The following is a 22027-nucleotide window of genomic DNA, read 5'->3' on the forward strand; positions in this document are numbered from 1 at the left end:
AGCTTTCTATGTTTAACATGGCTATCCCTTTAGAATATTTTGTTGTTACTCCCTAACTAGCAGTGACAAAATTCAATGATATATTAGAATTTACATCAGAGTAAATTTTTAGCAATGACAGACAGCAGTAGAGTCTGCTGGTTTGCTGGAACTAGGGATTACTAGTAGTCTCTAACTGCTAAGCTCAGTGGTATGGATCTGCTGTATTGTTTCGGCTCTGTTGGTGTGAAGCTTTGGCATCAGGTAAACCACTTGACGTTTGTGTTTTGGTTTCAATATTTTAATTTTTTTTTAAGAAAACTTTGAGGAACAATTGCTTACAAAATAGTTCTTAAAATTCAATGTTTTTTCATATTAATGGTATCTCTCAGTGTGTCAGAGAGGTCATTTTGATTATATGTTTGCCTTTATTTACTACTTCTGTTACACTACACAGAGTGCTATATACATTCACCTGTACTTTGTGGTTAAACGGTGGAGTGAGGATCAAAGAAGTCACTGTGGGAACCTCCAGATTCCTGCTTCAAGGCAGGGTGAAATAAGCCCTAAACTGCCCCCTTTTCTCTCCTTTCCCTATACATGCACAGTTATTAAAATCAAAACTGGGAACATTTGCATATTAACAATGCTATGCTGAAGAATCAATGATCTTAGTGAATCAGTTCTCTCTTCCTTTGGGGATGGCTTTCCTGGCTATTCTTTTTTCCTCCAATTATGTTAATATCAAAGAGTTTTGAATTAAATCCAAACTTCAGTGAATAAGGTAGCTTTACCAAAGGTGGGTGAGACTGTTTAGTTCCTTAGAGCAGCTTCTGCCTCCTTGACCTGCCCATAGGAGAGAAGAAAAAAAAAAAATCCTTCCTTTTTACTCTATTCTGAGTTTTAATCCTTAATTAGCAACATCATTTTGATTAAATAAGACTCTGGGGGATTAAGACTAGAGAGCAATCAGTTGTTCTGAAAGATAGCTCTGGAGAATTTATTGTACTGTGGTCTTAGCCATTCAGAATTGTGTTTAATCAAAGTGACATTTCTCAGTGTTGATTACAAAGGAGATATAATACGAATAAAAAGTTCCTTGGGGGAATCCAAATGGGTCAGTTCTTGGAACTTTGGAAATATCAAGGAAGGCACATGTGCGATTAAAAAAACTTAATAATTTTTGCAGTGGCATCCAAAGAGGGGCTATTTGATTGCAATCTCAAGATTTGAAAAATGAGGGTTTCATTCTAAGCATTCTTAATCTTGTTAAAACTTCTCAGAAAATAATCACTTTTTCTTGGTAGGCTGTTTTCTATTGGTAGGTGCTTGTCACAGGATTGAATTTTAAAATAATATAAAATGAGATGGTTGCATAATCCTGGTGAGTTTGAGTCTGTGATCTTAGTCAAGTTCTATTTAAACAATCAGAATTATTGGATTAAAGATTGGGTTAAAACAGCCTGTAATTACCTGTTGTCTAATTCAATCCTTGAAGAAGATTGCTTTGCACATCTAGGGTCTGGTTCTAATCCCTAGTATGAACTATGACTCGGACCATTTAAGTATGTAGAATATACCAATGCGAAGGGACTTGGATTCTGCTGGACTAAGTTTCCCTAAGGACTTCTGCTTTTCAAAGGTTAAGATTATGGACTGGCACTATTTTTGCAGCAGGAGAAGTAAATTCTGTCTATGCAAGCAGAGAACTAGAGCAAAAGGTACAATCCAGACGAGGGATGAGATTTATTAGTGTTGTCTTGTTTTACTGATGTGCAGTTTAAAAAAAAAAAAAAAAAAGTAGAGAACATGAGACTGGACTATCTTGGTCTGAGTTTGGATAAATCAGCACAAGAAGGACATGGACCTGTTAGAGCAGGTCCAGAGGAGGTCCACGAAGTTGATCAAAAGGCTGGAGCACCTCTCCTATGAGGACAGGCTGAGAGAGTTGGGGTTGTTCAGCCTGGAGAAGAGAAGGCTCCGGGGAGACCTTATAGCAGCCTTCCAGTACCTGAAGGGGGCCTGTAAGAAAGCTGGGGAGGGGCTGTTTGCAAGGGCATGTAGCGATAGGACGAGGGGCAATGGTTTTAAACTAGAGCAGGGTAGGTTTAGATTAGACATCGGGAAGAAGTTCTTTACAGTGAGGGTGGTGAGGCGCTGGCACAGGTTGCCCAGAGAGGCAGTGAGGCCCCGTCCCTGGAGACATTCAAGGCCAGGCTTGAGGAGGCTCTGAGCAACCTGATCTAGTTGAAGATGTCCCTGCTTACTGCAGGGGGGTTGGACTAGATGACATTTGAAGGTCCCTTCCAACCTAACAGATTCCATAATTCTATGAAAACTTAAATTGCAAGAGCTAGGCATGCTTAAAAAATAAAAGCAAATAACATTTCAAGTGACAGGAAATCTACTGAGTCTTCAAAATTAACCCAAAAGTTACAAAAGGTCAATTTTATAATATTTTCATATATTTTAGTTGATCTCAGATTGTTTCATTCAGCAGATTCATCTCAATTTTTACATTCACTAAAAGCTTTTTGAATACTGTATAAACCTAAACAATACTTTTAAATAAGAAGTTACATGGATGTTACTACTTTAAAGTTATCACAATGAATACGTTTCTGTAAAAAGTTATAATAAGATCATTAGGTTTTTATAAGTGTGTCACAATAGCATTTAGACTTCTTTCTGGATGGTGTTCTTAAAATGAACCTCCCAAGTTGGCATTTGGCTCTCAATGTGAGGAAACATCAGAGTTCTGAAACTCCAGAAAGGAACTGTTCCCTGCAAAGTTGGACATGATAATTCGGTTTTATGTATGTAATTAATTCAGCTATGTCCTACTGTAACTTGCAATATGGCTATGGTTTGTCTTGACAATTATGGCAGGCCACCTAGTAGTCATCTTAAATGAATGAAACGGGGTTAAGGAAGTCTCCTAGGTGTCAAGAGAGACTTGCAATTGCCCTCTTAGGATTTTCAGCTCAAAACATTTTTCTGTGATTGTTACGGGGAGCTGCAATGGCGGGCTGATACCTTGCTCCTGCCCTACCTACTCATTTGCAGCTGAGGAGGGATCAAGCTGGAAAGCTTGGGAGTTGGGTTGTTAAGGAGTAACTGGTCTTCTACTACACTTAAGATTTTTCTTTTAATGTGGAGAATGTAATCCTAGACTAGTTAGGAGAAGTAACTACTCAAGTGCAATAGCATACGTGAGGCAGAAGTGACACCAGACAAGAAAGCAAGCTTTGCTTGTTCAAGCAATATGAATTAAGCTATGTACTTATGTATCAATGCATATGTCACCTTGGAGTGAAACTGTCTCACTAAGGTTCCAGCAAAGGGGAAGGAATCTCCTCTTGCAGTTGCTTGCAAAATGTAACCTGTGATATAGTGACGTAGTACTACTACATTATTGATCCTTCTTCTTTGTTTAAAATACAGTTGTTGTCTTTAAAGCCAGCTTGCAACTTAAAACTTTAGTCAAACTTAAAATTCTTAACTTTAAATTTCAAAGGCTACATCTGCAAGCCAGACTCAAATTTGAAGAAAAAATTGCTGAATGATTGACTCTGACTCTTCAAATGAAGTATCATATTGATCCCAATAGTTAGTATTTTTGGAAACTGTGACTTCACCAAAGCAGGTCCTCACTAAATCTGATCTCTCTACACTGAGATGCACAATATTCGAGTCTGCTCTGTAGCCTCAAACCCCTATTTTATGAGAGTTGTGTTTTAAGGGAAACCTTGATTAATGGTCTGCTGAAAGCAAAAAGACAACACAAGTGGCCTGAAGAACAGCATAAGGGGAGCACCTCACAATTTAAAACGAGTTTGAGGGGTTATAACTGAAACATGTGTAACCATGAATGGTAGAGTAAAAATTGGTCAGTCATGTTGTGAGAAGAGGGCTTTGCAACAGAAGAATAAGCAGTTACTTTTATGTTTCACTTTCATGAATACTTATACAGTTGACTAATCAAAAAAGCTGGATTTTAGAGCTGCTGATGTAATGGTTTGTGTAAGTTGGAATCCAATGAAAAAAGTGTGATGACAATATACTCTTAACAGAGCACAGAATCAGAGAATGGTAGGGGTTGGAAGGGACCTCTGGAGATCATCAAGTCCAACCCCCTGCCAGAGCAGGGTCACCTGGAGCAGGCTGCACAGGAATGCGTCCAGGCGGGTTTTGAATGTCTCCAGAGATGGAGACTCCACCACCTTTCTGGGCAGCCTGTTCCAGTGCTCTGCCACCCTCAAAGTTCCTCCTCAAGTTTAGATGTAACTTCCTATGTTCAAGTTTGTGCCCATTACCCCTTGTCCTGTCGCTGAGTACCACTGAAAAAAGGCTGGCCCCATCCTCCTGACGCCCATCCTTTAGGTATTTATAAGTGTTGATAAGATCCGCCCTCAGTCGTCTTTTTTCCGGACTAAAAAGACCCAAATCCTTTAGCCTTTCTTCATAAGGGAGATGTTCTAGTCCCCTAATCATCTTTGTAGCCCTTTGCTGCACTCTCTCCAGCAGTTCCCTGTCCTGCTTGAACTGGGGAGCCCAGAACTGGACACAGTACTCCAGATATAAACTCATTTGCTAGGATAAAGTAAATAAGTAGTCGTCATTTTGCTTATCTTATCAGGGAAATACATTTTATTTTTTGAGTTGCTTTTTGCTATCCTTATAATTCCTTAAAGCATATTTAATATGCTATTGTCAGGGTTTCCAAACTGCAGTAGGCCTATCACTAGTGATACACCATCTGCTTCCAAGAGTATGTGATTTTCATGTGAATATCTTCTGTGCATAGGAGGGGCTCAGCACTTACTTGGGAAGCATTTCTACTGCCAAGGCAGTCTGGGAGCAAATTATGTTGGAGAACCTCCTTATCAAGATATTTCCAGAAGCCAACAAAAACTCAAGCTGACCCTTGCAACTAATGGAAAAGCCATCCTTTCTGATAAATCAAATTCTAATATTTCTTAAACAAGGGATACTGGCATTAAGACATTTCTTTCTTAAGCTTAACGAATGTGATTTTGATGATACTGCATACACAAAACTTATGTTTTCAGATATTAAATGTGTAAATGTTGATGTATTTAATTAGTCTGATCCAGAAGAATATTTCCAGTACTAGACTAATAATTTGTTCAGCTATACTGCCTTAGTACGGTCACTTTAATCCTGCACCTCTTGGAGCTAAGGCATCCAAGTGAAATTTGATGTTAATTGCTGTGTCAACATGTGCGTGGTACTGATGCTGCCTGTGCTTATTATACTTACCATGCCTTTAATTTAATGTTTTAATCTTCTGTAAAAGCCTTACGTTATTCAGCCTCTCCACTCTTCCCTCTCTTTTCTGTGTGTGCTAGGTTTTATTGGCTGATTAGCTTAAATTCAGCAGTTGTCTTTGTCAGCATTTCTTACATCCAGCAATCTGTGGCCAGGAACCTTGGTTTCCTTATCCCATTTGTGTCTGTGCTTATGGCTATGATCACAATTCACATGGTGCGTGGTGAAATGATTTACAAACCCAAAACAGGTAAGAGTCAACTATATCTTAGGAAATATTTTTAGAGATTATTTTTACAGAAGAGATCAACTTGCATATCTAAACATGTTCTTCCACAAAACACTGCCCTGTTTTGTTGGAGATACTTGGGCTTAGCTTTGCAAGGTCTGTGTGTAAGAGACAACATCCATCCTCTGTAAAGACAGACCTGGAGATTCTGGATAGCCTGAAAAAGTGGAAAGCAATCTCTGGTAAACTTATGTACATTTTCTGTCATATCAAGACATGTGTCAAAGCATTTGCCCGTGCAAGAAGGGGTATCATATGCATGCTGCTGGTGGAATTTATTTTGTCATGTTTGGTTCAACCCATGCCCAATGTGTTTCGGTCAGTTGAAGCAAAGTTTATACCTATGCTAAGGCACGAAGCATGCTCGTGTTTTCTCCCTTGAGTGTGCTCCTTTGCCTCACCTGAACTCATATCTGAGCAGCCAAGCAGTCTGGTTAATCAGCTAAAAAGGAATGTGCACTAGTAGCAAAGTTGTTCTGTAATGCCTTTGTCTTGCAGTGTCTGATGCTTATTGTTATTTCAATGTGCTTACTTATACAACATCGAGTGTTTTTACCCATTTGAAAATCACTAGAAATACTGGGTAGCTCTAAATAGTTCATGTGCAGACTGTGGAGATATTTTATAACAGAAGAAGTTCTTCCACTTCTGTGGCCTCACCAGTTAGTACCTGAGCTCTTCATAATCCTTTGGCAACTACCCCTCTCCATTGACCAAGCTCAATAATTTAAGTGGAGTCTAGGTGATTTGAATAAGGCTGTCAGTGCCCAAACCTTGCTATTGTTTTTCCAATAGAACCCAGAAACTGAAAGCAAGTTGTTATTTCAGTCTTCATATTATAAATATAATCTAAGCAAAAATGTATTACCAGTGAGGGAATGAATGCCTAAATCAAGTGCCTGGGAATATCATGGTGAGGATGTCACTAGAGAGGTTTATTCAAAACAAACAGAGCCAAAGAAAGAAATGCGTCCCCTCCACAATACCCCAAAAATATCACGATAATCATCAGCATCAAATTAGCTAGCTTCTTATGGAGAGAATGGTGGCTGTCTGGCTCGCTGGGGCTCACTACAGGTTTTACAACCTGAGATGGTAAAAAGATTCATTAGTATCCAACCCCGAGCTGGACTATTTCATATGGACTAAATATGTAGTTCATCATCTAACTAGTTTAATTCTACTAAGTGGAGTAACATAAATTTATAGATTATGTCTGTCTTGGCCACCAACAAAACTAGCACTATTTTGTATCAAGTGTTTTTTCCCTGAGTGTTGTTTAATTTATCATATATTTTCCAAGTCTTTGGAGAATGCCAGTCTCTACACTGATAGCTGCAGAGTTTTTTATCTCCTCAGTCAAAATAAAAGATAATATACTTTGTATACTTCCAGTGAGATGATGAAATTGGAAATTTTTCAGAACTGTAATTCAAATCCATAGGTGACCTTAAATGATTTTTATATGTGCTGCCTTTTTTTATTTTAAGGTAACTCTTCAAATATGGATCATGCATTCAATTATGTTTAGCTGTCAAGCATGGACTTCATTTGCATTTCGTTCCACTGCTGTAATTTTGAGGACTGGCAGGTGACCAGAGATGAGGAAAAAATGTGTATCTACCATCTAGGGTGCAATGTAGTCTTTTTATTGTAATTAAGTATCATAGATATTCATGATTAGATCAAGGTCAAAGTAGCAGAACATTAGAGCCAAGGGCTGAATATAAAGAAGGAAAATCACTGCTTGAAAGTTGCAATTTAATATCTATATGGATAGATTTTTTTGTTTGTTTGTTTTTTAAGAAAACGTTAGAAATACAAGTATAGAGTATATGCTGTTGATCTACACAGTGTGCACTGATAGAAATATTTGTGCTTTTAAACATGTCTTTTACTAGCTGATCAAATTTATAATCTGAAGAATTCACCACTGTGGAGTTCTGTGGGGTTTACTCCTTTTCTTTTAAAGAAGAGATGAGGTACTTATTCTAACTACATCATTGGCAAAATCCTCTTGATATTGATTAGGTCTATGTATCATTCAAGTTGCTTTTTGAACTACAACTTCAAGCAGCTTTATCTTCCTAGTTCACTAGACTTTATAATCTGCTGGAATTCCATGCTGAGAAACACAGCTAAATAATGTATTTGTCTGTTTTGCCTCATACCAAATGATGCTTCCTAGGTAGTTGACTGAAATTAAATTAAAAAGGGCCTCAGCTGATCCATTAGGAAAGGCAGGGAAATGTCAGGATTTGTTGTCTATTTTAAGCTTTTTCTTTTTTTTTTCCATAAGAGTAAGAAAGAAGTGTCTGGCCAACATCTTCCATTCCGAAGGAGAGGACATGGCCATGACCATCTTTGAGACTAGGTCAGATAAACCAGCTCACAGCCATGTTGTTGCTTTGTTGACCTGTCTGCTGGTCTTGTCATGGGGCACTCTGTGCATCTTCTGATTTTGGCACTGACTGGGTTTAAACCCTTGTAGAGCAGTAACACCACATTACTGCTTTTCATTCCTTCTTTGTGAATGTCCAGCCTCTAGCGTAGGGTGAAGCAAAAGATAATCACTTCTCTGACCTAAAACATGTAATTACTAGCTCTGCCAATGAGTTGAGCTCATACTGACTTTTTTACTACCTTTTTTTTTTTTTCTCTATTTCTGAACATAAGTCTTCTTTGACAAGAGCCCCAAGTCCCACTTGTTTTCTGGTTAGCATCTTAGTCAAGTTGCTCCGGAAATCTGCAGATTTTTCTGTTAATCTTCAGATTTGGTCTTGAAATAGTCTAGATCCTAAACTTAAAAATCACTTATAATGAGTGGTAAGAATAGTCGGCTAATACACTTCTACAGAACAATAAGAACTGTACCAACTGTCTGTGTTTGCAAGCTTCGATATGTTATTTCAGATTCTAGTCAATAGTGCCAACAGTCTACAGGTTAATACTAAGCAGCCAGAGAGTTTTAAATGTTAGTCGTCTAATAAAATGCCCTTTCTCAGTACTCTAGAGCAAGTGCTTCCAATAGGTGTCGATTAATATTTCTAGAAAATCGTTTCCGTACCAGAGATAGTAGGGATACATTTTCCCTCTGCAGTCTTAGTTAAGCCTTGGGTTTTGGAAAGTGTTTATTTACAAATACCCAAGTTATTGTAGTTCTTCCACGCTCTCAGAAAAGCAGAGAAGTGCTGTAAGCCCTAGTTGCATGTGTGGCAACTTACTGAAAACAAACGAATCTGCATTCCCAAGCCTGAAGCTAACAGTTTTGTCCTAGTTTTACTTCCACTTCTTCTGAGTCTGAGAACCAAGTTAGCAATTACTGAACCCAGTAACCAGTGGGCAAGTTTTAATATGCCAAACACTAGATTGGAAACTTCTCCTCTGCCACAGCATGCTATTTGGAAGTCCTGAGATAATATGAAATCTTATGCATCCATGAAAATTCTCTTATCAGCCCTCTTTTGAACTCCCTTTCCTACCCTTCCCTTGCCGCTGGACTTCAGCAGGTATGCAATATTTCAGTACTGTCAAGGATTGAATACTAACCTCATTCAATAAATAGAAAGTGAAAGCAAAGTAATACTTTACCTGCTCAAACACAGCAACAAATTGTTGTGGTGTGTTAAATAACTGGTAGCAAAAAGCACTTTTCTCTTTGGATGTTGGGCTGGATTGCTTTTGTAACAATTAGGTTGTGAACCAACTGGCTTTTCAAAAGGAATGTTTTGGAGCAAATCCAGACTGTTATTGCCGTCCCCCTCCCCAAAAAGACGTGAAGGTGAATATATCAGGTTGTATTTTCCCTCCCAAAGTGTTTTGTTGTGTTTATTTTGGCAGCAAGTAAAATCATACCAATGTCTATTGTCTCTGATTGTTTGCAGACAGTTCCCTGCTGACGACTCTTGGGGTGATTGCTAGTGCACTGAAAACATGTTGTGTGCGATATCGCTACTTTGGCGGAGGCATGACAAACTGGATGGATCATGCCAAGGAAAACTATGGTGGTCAGTACAGTGAGACTCAGGTTGAAAGCACAAAGTCACTTGCCAGGCTCTTCCCGTTGTTTGCTTTCCAAATTCTATACAGAGCGTGTATTATGCAGGTGGGTACACAGCTTTTAAATAAAAGTCTTGAAATATACTGTGACGTATGTTTACTACTGTGTCTCTAGACATGGGTTTTTTTTAACTGTTGCTTTACCTGTGGAGCAACCTTGAAGAGTAGTTTTAATTACCTGAGAATATAACTTGCTATTTCCTATCATCTCATCAAATAAGTAAAAATGACTTCATCAAGACTCATGAAGGAGCTTGTGTGGCTGCTTGCTACTCATTTCTCTGAACACTTACTGGCTTAAACATCTAGTGCTAGAGTCCTGTGCCGTGTTACATTTGTCAGAGACTCAGGCTCAGCATTCTGAAAAAAATGTAATTTTCCAGGTTCTTAAATGTTCATTCACTTTTTGGGAGGTGCAGAAAATCTTTATTTGCGCTTTTGGTTGCGTATTTCTCCTACTGTTTTGACGGGATTATGTGGCTGCTGTACCTACACTGGAAATGGTGGGTTTCTGTTTGTGGGAAGAAGCAATCCTTTCACAGCCTATCAGGCTTCTTTCCACTTCTGAGTCCATGCATGTTATATAAATGTAAATCTGTCAGGAAGCTACTTAAGCTGACATGATTCCTTCAGATTCATTTCTGTCTGGATGATCCTGGCTAAGCAGCAGTTTGCAGTAGCTTACCCTTTAGCAACTAGAATAACGAATTTATGAGCTGGCTTGGAAATTCATTTTTACTTGTTGTTTTTAAAACGCTGCTTAAGGAAATTCTTACAAATATGTAGCATATACTGCTTTATTGCCAGTCCCTCTTGCCATCATCCTACATTCCCATCCATCTGCCTCATTCTTTCTCCTCTTCCCTCCATGCATCACCCAAAAGCACAAAAAATCCCAAGCAAACAAACAAAAAAAACCCACAAACCAAATAACGCACACAAATGGCCGAGGTGATGACCAGATGGAAACAAACCAGATATCATTAACTGGAGTTGTAATAATCAGGTATATATCTAGAAAAGATAAAAGTAGTTGCACTGCTGAAAGAGATGACTTCTATTCCTTTGGCAGAATTTCCAGTAAGTTTAAGGCTTTTTCTTAGACTAGGCAATAGATCAGTATCTTTTTTTGGTAAAGATTAGTAGTATTTTCTCCGTATTAGGTTAACAGCTTTCAGTGCCTGTGATTCATGTTGATGATATTTTAATTCCGATTAAGAAGTCAATTTTGATTTGCAATAGGCAGCGGAAAGAAGGAACTAACAAAATTTGGCTCAATTCTAATCTTTCATAGCGCTGTTGCCATTTATTCACCCTTTTACTATTTATGTCTTCTTTTGGAGGTAGGGTATAGGTGAAAAATATTTTTATTAAGAACTAACATTTGAGTAGTTCTTTAGCACTGAAAAGACTCCCAGTGAGTAGGGTTGAAAATAACCATTGATGAGAAACCCTACATGAGCTGTTACTAACCATACTTTAATTTTGAGACGGCTATACAGCTGCAATATTCTACTTGGATTTGGCATTGCCAGTCATGTTGAAGAGCCTTGCAGAATGTTGGAGGAATCCAGAACTCTCCAAAAACAGAAGCAGAGTAAAGAAACTAGCTCTACATCCAGCTTTGTCATGACTGTACTCTGTGAATTGCTCAAGTTACCTCTCTTTTTCCTATCAGTCAGTAAATTGGAGTGGATTATAACTCCCTGCTGCACAGGAAATTGCAATGCTTAGTGAATCAAGCTTCCTAATAAAAAAAAAAAACACACACACCAAAAAAAAAACCCTGAAAAATCTGTTGGTAGAAGCTATTCTGTTGGTTTTGGTTTGGTTTGTTGTTTGTTTTTTTTTTTTTTTTTTTGATAAACTCAACAGATGTTCTGTAGAGCCTCACACAAGCAGGAGGAATGATTTGCTCTTGAAGTGAAAGACAGTCTTACAAATCTACTTAACTTCATACCCTGATGACTGTCGTTGGTGGGTTCCTCATCTAACGATTCATTTTCCTCTGTTTCCAGTTCCCAGAAGTAAAAGGAAATCCTCTACATAGCTGCTATGGATGTCAGTTACATTAGGCTGGTTCTAAGATGCTGGCCAAATCTTCATTCCCTGTGACTTTTAGAGCTGTGGGCCAGCAAGAGTGTCTTAAAAATTACTCTGACCTTGAGCATGCAATGAGAAGTTCAAAATGTCTCTGCATCTTGCTATTCTAAAATTCTGTTCTGTTAAACACTGTCTATGAGAAGTGACTAAAGTATTAGACAGAACCATTTAGTATATTGGCTGATAGCTCTAACTAGGGATGATCAAATCAGTTCACGGAATGCTGCTTAGATTTGTTGAACTCGTGAGCATGTGACATAGAAGGAAAATGTTACATTCTGGCAGAGAATGAGAATGTCGCCCTTTGAAAGGCTTTCATCGTGAATGATCATTCCTTTTGGCCAGCAGGTATTTATACTGTGACTTCTCCAGAAGGAAAAGAGTTGGTGAAGTTTCCAAATGTAGTAAAAATCTTGTCCATGAAGGGTGCCTGGTATACTAATGGAGAGGGGTCTTATTCTTCAATACAGATCCCTTCAGGATACTATCTCCAAACCATGAATTCCAACTTGCACTTCAGTGGATTTGTCTTGCCAGTTGCAGCAATGAATGTGATGAGCATCGTGCCACTGCTGATTCTTGTTCCTATTTTGGAATGCATTAACTCGTATCTCTTTAGTTCCAAGAACGCTGGACGTTCTCCAACAATTTACATTGGTACGTATAAAGTACATGTGTTTATACAGTTCTGATATATATTCTGGTTTTGAACAAGAAACCACAGTAGGTGATGGATGATCCTATACAGTTATTTCTGACTATAAATATTAAGATGGACTTCTTTGGGGTGAATATTTTTTAAAGGAATTGTTGAAAAGACAGTCCTGAAAAAATATACTACATATAAAGAAAAAATGGATAGCTTTTGTTTAGAATGGAGATCGAGGCCCCTCTGACAAATAAAAAATTTTGAGACACACTCACAAATAACTAGGAATCATCCTAAGGAGCTTGTGAGAGAAACTGTACTAACCATTTATCTTCAGACTTACTCTGACTTAGTTTTCTTCTATATTTTTGTTTATCTATTAACTTTTGGAAAGTTAATGTACTTTGGAAGTCTTTTTTGGGGAATGGTAGAGTCCTTCAATTGCTCTCTGGCAGTGGAGAAATGTTCTGTTGCTCAAAATGATAAGTATGGATTTAAATAATTAGGTTGTGAATAAAGGCTTTGTTTTTCTTCCATTTTTGTGCTATAACTGCATCAACATTTAGGACTGCAGCTTATAAGAGTGAAATTGTATTGTCACCAGTATAGTTACTTCCAGTTTCATCCCAAGTGAAATAAAAATATCTAGTCTAATTCTGTGTCTGCAGTAGGTGTGTTTAGAACTGGTGAGCAAAAGAAAACATGTAGGTGACTACGTAGAACAAATGTATGTGTATCACTGGGCTGCTGTTCCCATTGAGCAGGCTGAACGCTTCACAGGTGGAAGGTTACTTGGAGAGAGGTGCAGTGTTCCTCTCTAGTACTAGAATTTTCATTTGAGTATCTAGTATGCAATAATTGCTCAGGTGTTTAATAATTTTATTTCTTAAAATCCTGAACTGAAATGTGCCATATTGTGCACTCACTTAAAGCAAAGAAAAGAGGGATCTACAGAGGTGAAGTATTATCTCCTTCTCATAGAAGTGGTACAAAGAAGGAAGTCTTCTCTGCTGTGAATCCCAGTGTTTTCAACAGTAAGCATTGTAAACTCGGGCTTGCAGATCAGTGCTCATTTTGAAGAAATTCATAGCCTAGAAGTAACGATGGCTTTAGTAGGGGTTGGGCTGCCTCCTTTTTTTTTTTTTTTTTTTTTTTTTTTTTAAGACAACCCCCCCCAAACCTCTAATGTACTAGGATACGGAGGAATCCTCTGCAACCCTCTTCTGATATCAGCTACATCTAGTACTACCAGAAAAGCAGCTTCCATTCTGCATTCACTTAAAACTATTCCCTTTCGTAGATACTATCATTAAACTTCCTCCAGTTTTTATCTTCCAGCCTGCATTACAAACCTCAGACAAAAATATTTATAAACGACTATTTTCTCAGTGTGCTACTATTAATTCAGTGCCCCATGGCAAGCAGCACAGTGAGTACTGACACATACAGAGGTATTAATCTGACTAAATTAGCCTAATTAAGAGTGTTATTAAGTTTTATACAAACCAGATGCATATAACGCAGCAGGTTGCAATTACCCTAGTTTTTAAAATAACATCTGCATTAAAACACAAAAAGCACATTCAGATAATAATTTTCCTTAAAACCATGGAAATTTCAAGTTAGTATTAATGTTCTATCCTGTTATGTTGAACAGCAGTAGAATATATGCAGTGGTTTATTCTTAATAGCTTCATTTATTAAAATAGCCTCCTGTTAGGGGTGATAAATTACCTGAGGCATAAAAATACCTGTGAGTACAGGCGATGGCTTTAGATATCCAAGTATATGACTGCACCTGCAAATATGGTAGACCTCTAAGTGCCAATATGTTTGCCAACAGTTAATTAGGTTCCAAATTATTTTCAGGAACAAAATTGAAAGCATAAATAGACTGTTGGTGTTAAGCCAGCCTATAACGATATTTTAATTCAAGTCTTGTAAGAGGAAGAAATTTAAATAGTTTTCTGGAAATTTTCAGTACCTTAAGAATAACAGTTCGACGAAGAATAACAGGACGAACCATATAGACAATGTTGAACTGAAATACCTGATTGCTCTGTAATAAGGGTCTACGTGAAAATTGGAATCTATAGTTGTTGGTTTATTTTTAAATGAGGTATGATTAAAAACCATTAAAATCTTAAAGTTAATCTAGATTGTACCCCAAATATATTGAGTATCTGGACCTCTTTATGAAAAATATGAGCATTTGGTAAATTTAGAGGTTTTCCAGTTCCATAATTGTTTTGGTTTGTGGTTTTGTTTGGTTGGGTGTTTTTAATATATTTTATGCTACTTGATTTAGTCAATAGTATAGAAGATTCAGCAGAGAACTGAAAGGGTGTGTCTGGGTAGTTGTCCGTCAGCTACAGGCGAGAGGCGGTAGCTGAAGTATCTGAGCCATAGAAGTTCTTGCTCTAATATTCTTGATGCCTGATTATACTGTAATGTCTTAAATCTGGGATTTTGTCTGTCTTAGAGTGATGTGGGGAATAGCTCTCCGTATAGTATACAAAAGCAAGCCTCCAGACCAATGTCTATTTCAAGTGATTTAGGAGCTGATGATATTTTCTCCCTAAAAGATGCTCTGGTTTGAACCAGTATTAACTTCAGGAAAGCTTTTTGACCTGTTTTACCTGGGATATGAGATCAGGTAATCACAAAGCTCTAATACAACCTTATTCTCTAGATAATATAAACAACCCTGTCCTAGAATCAGCCCCAAGCAGTCCTAAAACAGCCTGCTGTCCTGTAAAATCAAAGCCTCAGATGGTCACTTCAAACTGGTCATTTTAAAGAGGACCAAAGGGAGAAGACGTAAGAGGAAAACCAGGTCTCCAAGGCTCTCAGTTTCTTTTTCTCCCACATAATGTCTTAAAAGAAATATTGCAATTGCTGGGCATTCAGAGATTACTTTTTCTGAAATGTTTTGGCCTTTAGTAAGGAAAATGCTTAAAATATAGCGCTGTGTAGTAATATTGAACTGCTTGAGGTTTCTTTAGTAGTAACATAATTTTTCACTAGGAGAACTCTTGCTTTGGTAGATTACAAGAAGCTCCTTGAGGGCTTTATACCTGGCCTTGATAAGGTGCATTGGCTAGAAAATACTGTTGAATTCCTTCCCATCATCAATTTTCAAGCAATAATTCATTGATGTTCTTATTAAGCACCAGAAGGGCCTTAACATCAAAACAGCTTCCAGGCCTCAGCTTAAGCAGGGGGAGGGTATTTGAAGTCATGAAAATGCAGGAAAACTGCTGGTGGAAGGGTGTGAGAGATGCTGCTGAGAGAAGAAACACAGATGCATGCAAAAACATAACAAGGCTAAAGCTACTTAGCTTTATGACTTCTGCCTCTTCTGCCCTGATATCCAAAGAGACAAACTTCATAAATGTTATAAATATAATATGAAACAAAAGCCTTTGACTGTTGACATCAAATCCAATAAGTGAGGCAAGGTTTTGTAAGACAAGTGGAAAAACATAGTCCAGGCATTTGAGCCAAAGCTGTCAAAAGAAACCCGATTCTCACACCTGTACTTACATTATAGCTTAGAAATGCTGAGGAATCACAAACTTAGTCAAAATCAATGGGAGCTCAAAACAGCAGAAGTATAAATGTTTCAAGTTCAGGAGACTTACTTGAAAACTTTGCATTCTTTGTGTTTTTCTGTTCCGAGAGGCTACAACCATTTCATACTGTCAGCATCAAGAAATATAAAATAATACATTTAAATATTTTACTCCATGCAATGTATGGTGATGTCTGTGGTATTTATAATACATCTGAGTTTATTAGAAGCCTCATGAGGCTAAACATATAGGTTTTTTCCTGCCCTGTGAGCTCATACAGTATTTGTACTTCTGCCTCACCGCTGAGGCAGGTGGTAAGACTCCACACATTGCATGTGCGGTTATATATATATAAATATATATATATATAAAAAAATTGTATTATAGATCCAGTGTAGTATGAATCATGCAGTGATACTTCTTCCAGACAACTGAAGAAGGCAGGAGGCAACTGTGGTCCGATGGCTTATTGTGTAAGCACTTAGAAAGCAGAAGACTATCTCTTACAGTAATGCAGCTCCTCTCATCCTAAAATGTTAAACAGTCTAGCAAATGAACTATCCAACAAAATTTCAAAAGTAGTTTAAGAAAACTCTAAAGTGGAGGGAAAGGGGAAAATGTGGGAATGCTTGGTCTCCTGAGGTGGGATCTGCAGTGGTGATCTTTCTCTCCCACGTGTCGTGGCCTGTACTCTTACTGTTTTACTGTTATACAGTACTTCAACTGGCTGCACTACTTCTTTTTGTATAGAAAACAAATGGGTGAAGCATACAGCGTATGTGTGTATTTCAGAATCATATTGCTACTTGATTAGGAGAATTTTCCCCCTGATTGGTAGTCTTATTCCCACCCAGTCTCTTGTGATACCTGGAAGGGCTGCTGCCTTTTCTTTCTCTCTTCCGTTCTTACCTCTGCCAATGTTCAAAAAAAGTTTCTTCTTTGTGACTTTGCTCTTCAGAAAAGATTTTCCTCTCTCCTTTGTTCTAAAATTTAATTAATCCCTAAATCCTTTCTGTGCTGAGCTGGTGTCCCTCTGCCATATATTTAGAGCTAGGCTTGTGGTGCAGCAAGTACTTTTTGCCCATGTTTGTGTCGAGAGGATGTATTGTGGGGAGGAGGGAGGGAAAGCTTCTTTTGCATCTCCTGGGACTCTGCTTCATCTAAATACACGATAATGCTGTAACTACAGCTTGGTGAATACTCTCTGTGCTCTTTACCCAGTTGTAGGTCAGTTATCTGCTGCGCTTTCCGTGATGGTTGCTGGCTTCTCTGAAATACACCGAAAGCATTTCCCTCAGGTGGAGCAGACTCTTTCCGAGGAGGTTCTCCTGGTCTCCTCTATGCCTTGCTTCCACTTAGCCCCTCAGTACATCCTACTTGGAGTGGCTGAAGCCTTGGTAACTCCCTCCTGTAAGTAAAATCTAATAGGAGAAAGCGAGAGTGTCCTGATTCACAGAGAATGATATCAGCTTCCTAAAAATAATTACCGTCATCTGATATTTTATCCCTGGCTCTCTTCCATGGGCTTAATGAGCAGATCTGTGCTTTACCTGCATCAGAGTAGCATAATTTGTCTTGCTGGCTGTAACTCAGAGTGAGCGTTGTTCCAGATTAACTGGGAGGTGACACAGCCCACGGGTCCCTGGGGTGCATAATCCACTTTTCGGTGGGGGGATGATGAGAGCGGTGGGACTCTGGGCTGGGATGCATGACTGGTCTTGAAGTTGAACCTGCTCCAGGCGGGGGCTGGACTGGATGAGCTCCTGAGGTCCCTTCTGACCTGAACTCTTCGGTGGTGATTTTCTTGAGATGGAACAAATAAGCACATGGCAGATGAGCAGTGGTTATGGTCTACGAGCTCTTTTTAGGCCACAGTTAAAGAAAGGGGAAGCAATTTATCTTACCCTTTTTCATTTGTGGACTCAGCTAATAGAATTATTACGACCTTTTCACTGATACAGAGCATATGTAGGCGAGTAACACGATTCAACTGATAGGCTAACCTGGAGAATATTGTAGGCAGATGCAATATTTTTGTTTGTGCTCCAATCGGGAGTCATGCGAACATGCCTGCACAGAGCATCATGCCTTAGCTTGTGGCATGGAGCCAGAGATAAACACTCCTGTTTTGCAGAGCACAGGCAGAGCTTCGCTCACGCCTGCCACCCATAAATTATGTAGACGCGCTCTTGATTGTGAGTCTGAACCTTCCCTCCCTTCCATAACTCACCTTTCCACAACTACACTGACATTCCCGAGGCTTATTTTCTTCTGAGGAGCATGCAGAGTGCTTACCAGTGTTTCACCTTGCAGTGCTTAAAAAAAACTGTTAGTTTTACAAAAATAATCTAGTCAACATTCACATAGAGACACAGGTAAAGTAATTGACTAGCTGATCTCTGCAGGCATTTAATTCTACAGGTTGAGTGTCTGTTGTTCCAGTACAACCCCAGAAATGTTCAGATTTTTATTTAAGAGCAGGAAATAACTTCAGTATCTCAGCTTCACTCTTACTCTCTAAGACTACTGAAAGCTGTGGGTCACGGTCTGTCACTAAAAAGGTAATTTTCCCTAGTTTTAAATACTTAGCACTTTCATAATGCCTCTTCATCCGATAGCTCTCAAGTACTTAACTGAAACGGGTTTCTAGGCAGGTAACGTGGTTTCTAGGTTACAGGCTAAGTGTAACTGAAAACAGTGACCTTCTCTGTTTAGCTTAACAAAAAAAGAAGGTTAGGAGGTGGCTTGCTTACAGTCTTCTGATGCAGAAGCATGAGAAGAATATTGCTGGTAGAATAAGGCTTATTAATCTAGCACGCTGGGACACAACAGAAGTTCAATGACTTGGAAGATGACATTAGCCTTTAGAAAAGAAATAAAGCTCCATCTTGGGGTGTTTTTCTTTTTTTTTTTTTTTTTTTTTTTGTTTTCGGTCTTTTTAAAGGATTGTGATTAGAATGTCTTAGGAATAAAAGTTGTCTTCCCTATTTAAATAAAGATTAAGCATCCTGCTAAGAGCTGCATTTACAGGTGCTATTCAAGAAGCCAGGTAAATGGGACTAAGTCTGAATTTGAGATTTGCATTTGGAAAACTAAAGGTGGGTACCTAAAATAGTAGGTTACTGCTGTAGTTGATGGGGATGCAGGCCTCCGTTCACTTGCCCACTCATAGGTGTCTGGCACCATTTGTCATGGAGCATCTAGACTCTGCAGGCAGGGCGAGCAGGCTCTTTACGGTACCTGTGTGGCTTCCAGCTGCTGCTGGAGAAGAACATGGTTGTCCTGTCGGTCTTGCACCTTACGGGACAGCCCCGTGTAGATGGCTAAGGTGCACTGGAGCATTTCAGGCAGCACTGGGTGTCTGTATTCAGGCTGCTGAACTGAGCTCTAGGTTTCTACTTGAATTTGAACCGAATTGCTGTTCAGGAACCATTCAGTGTATCTCCCTGAATGGTAATGACAGCCTAGACATTTAAATAGTTGTTTCACCTTTCCTGACATTTTACTGCCTTTGTTATGCAGAAGGTCAAATTCAATTATCATAATAATTTACTTGACCTGAAAGTACATGATCCAAGTTGAAGACAGAAATGTTCACACTTGTAATCAGAGGGAAGAGAGGAGATATCTCATTTCTGAAGTGCTTGGTTAGAGGAGCTAGATTTGGCATATTGAACTCTTTATCTGCGTTTGAGCCCTGATACTTACAATTGTGTTTATACAATATATTTCATTATCTTGTTGATAGGAGTTTTGTGTAATCATCTGCTTCTGGTGGCATGAGCGACTCTTAGAATAATATCAGCATTTAATGTTTGCCTAGCTCCAAGGCAGTCCTTTAAAAATAAAATAAAACAATGATAAAATAATTGCTCTCCTCCACAGTGTTAGAATGTGAGATCTCAGAAGCCTCTGACAGTTTGAATTTTGTAACCCTAGCTTGGTTTAAACTAGGAGATTAATCTTTTAAAGCCCAATGACTTGAAAGAAAAAAAAAAATAAAAAATCCCTCCAAAACCCAAAGAAACCCCCCAAAAATACCGGTAAAAAAACCAAAACAACAACAGCAGCAAAAAAACCAACAAAACCCAAAACAGCTCTGTCCTGTGGGACAATATTAGGTGATATTTTCCCCCACAGTGCATGAAATTGCTGAGGAAGGGAAGCCAGCCTGCTGGCCAGGAGCAGCTGTGTTACGCTGCCAGTGTCCAGGCCGCCTGGTGCACTGTCACCGCTTTGTCCTACAAAGGGTTAGCAGATCTGCAGAGTTTGCTGAAGTGCCGCAAGAATATCATCTGCCCATCAGCATGTCTCAAAGCACTTAGAAATGGGAAGCCTGGTAGCAAACAGCTCTGTTAGTTAAAGGATATATTTGGGATCACTTCACCCACCGATGAAATGCAGTCGTCTCCAGGGTGAAATGCAGCAGCTGTTTAATAGTTCACAGCAGCATCGTGGGAGATGCAAGGAATGGAGTATGCAACTGAAACAGCAGGGGTAATTTAGGTAAGTAGGACGCAATTACCCAAGCTGAATTTGGCCAAGATGCATGTTTTTGCACCCCTGCTTTTAGAAGGGAGGAATAACCAAAAACTTTTTAGACTCTTAGTGATTCAAATTAGCTAGGACACTGGCTGTACGATGTTTCAGACTGTACTGTTGCATCTACAGATGGTGTCCCGGGCTCACCTGCTTTCTCTTGCCCTCGGGCTTCTGGTTCCTATTGTGAATGAGGGGAAAAAAAACTCTGCCCATGGTATTTTTTTCGTTTCCTTAATATGTTTCCAAAGCTCTCATTTGGATATCCAAATTAAAAAGGGTGGAAGATGGTGATTGCAAAGTTTCATTTGTATTCAGAGATGCTTCAGGCAACTCAGCATCCAAATAGGATCCTCTGCTGACAAGTTTCTCAAGCTGGAGGTCATTCAAACTCAGCTAATAAAGCAGGCTGGGAGACACTGGATCTTGGAGAACGAGTGTGGATGAGGGCTCAAGGTGTGAAATTAGGAAATGAGGTTTTGATAACCAGGTAAAGGTACTCAAAAGGAACAGCTATTATAAAGACTTACTGTTACTGTAACCTAGTTTAGCCAAACTACAACTGGTGGGGTTATTTGTAGTCATCTATGCTACAATGGCATGCTGTAGGTCCCCCTCGCCACCGCAGCTGTTGCTTCTTCTGGCAAGAAAGTGAAGAACAATGTCTCTAAAATTAGCCAGTGACTCTGGGAGTTGCTCTGTGGGGAAGAGGAGCATTGTCCATCTTAAAGTTAAAACAAGGTAACTGTCCAAGTCAAAGGTAGAGCTCTGGATTTTGGAAGTATTTGCTAGTGGCCATGCTGCATTGGCTCTGGCATAGCAGGTCCTGCTGTCCTACAGTTAAATATCACATCTGCTGTCTTCACGCTTGCTGACTGTGGTGGTGTTTCTCTTGTCTCGCTATGCCTGAGGCTTTAAAAGGTGAAAGCAACAGTCTGGGTGAAAGATCTTTATGTACCTGTGGAATATTGATAGTTGTATGTGGGATGGTTTCTTACGGAGATTCATTGAAACAATTTAAACGGTGCATACCCTATTAACAAAGGATTAACATGTGTGATTGCCCTTCTGCAGCAATATTCTCTGTGTAAAATATGGAGTGTCCCTATTACAGACACTTTGGAATTTTTTTTTTTTCTGTCTTCTACCATCATTTACTTTTTTGTTTGTTTTTTTTTTTTTTAACCTGTAACTGTATCTGCTTCCTTTCTAAGGTTCCTTACTATCATTCTGGCTTGTGCCAGAAAGAATGAGAGGGATTTCCATGCATTTTTTAACTCTCTTTAATGGAGCTGGCTGCTTTATGGGAGCTTTCTTTGTTCAGACAGCCCACACAGGCACTCAAGGTAAGAATATGCTCATGACTGGTATTCCTGAGCAGTTTTCTAATACTATTGATTTGGAGAATTAGGCAGCAGAATTAAAGGGGATGCCAAAGTTTTATTGATTTGCTCTCACAATTAAGATGGAATTAAGATAGGAAATAGCCTTCCAGCTGTATTCATCCAATTTTAATGAGTCATCCTAGTTTTGATAGGTGGA

General features: G+C 38.9%; 1 protein-coding gene across 1 annotated transcript in view; it reads left to right on the forward strand.

Moving 5' to 3' along the window:
• Positions 1-22027, forward strand: part of SLC15A5 (solute carrier family 15 member 5) — a 34747-nt gene that overhangs the window by 2742 nt on the left and 9978 nt on the right. Inside the window, exons 3-7 of the mRNA XM_054188197.1 lie at positions 5352-5521; positions 9445-9665; positions 12193-12379; positions 17168-17356; positions 21700-21831. Of these exons, the coding sequence (XP_054044172.1) occupies positions 5352-5521; positions 9445-9665; positions 12193-12379; positions 17168-17356; positions 21700-21831 (899 nt within the window). The remainder of the gene's footprint in view (positions 1-5351; positions 5522-9444; positions 9666-12192; positions 12380-17167; positions 17357-21699; positions 21832-22027) is intronic.

Source organism: Rissa tridactyla, chromosome 1, assembly GCF_028500815.1.
Source record: "Rissa tridactyla isolate bRisTri1 chromosome 1, bRisTri1.patW.cur.20221130, whole genome shotgun sequence".
Classification (NCBI taxonomy): Eukaryota; Metazoa; Chordata; class Aves; order Charadriiformes; family Laridae; genus Rissa; species Rissa tridactyla.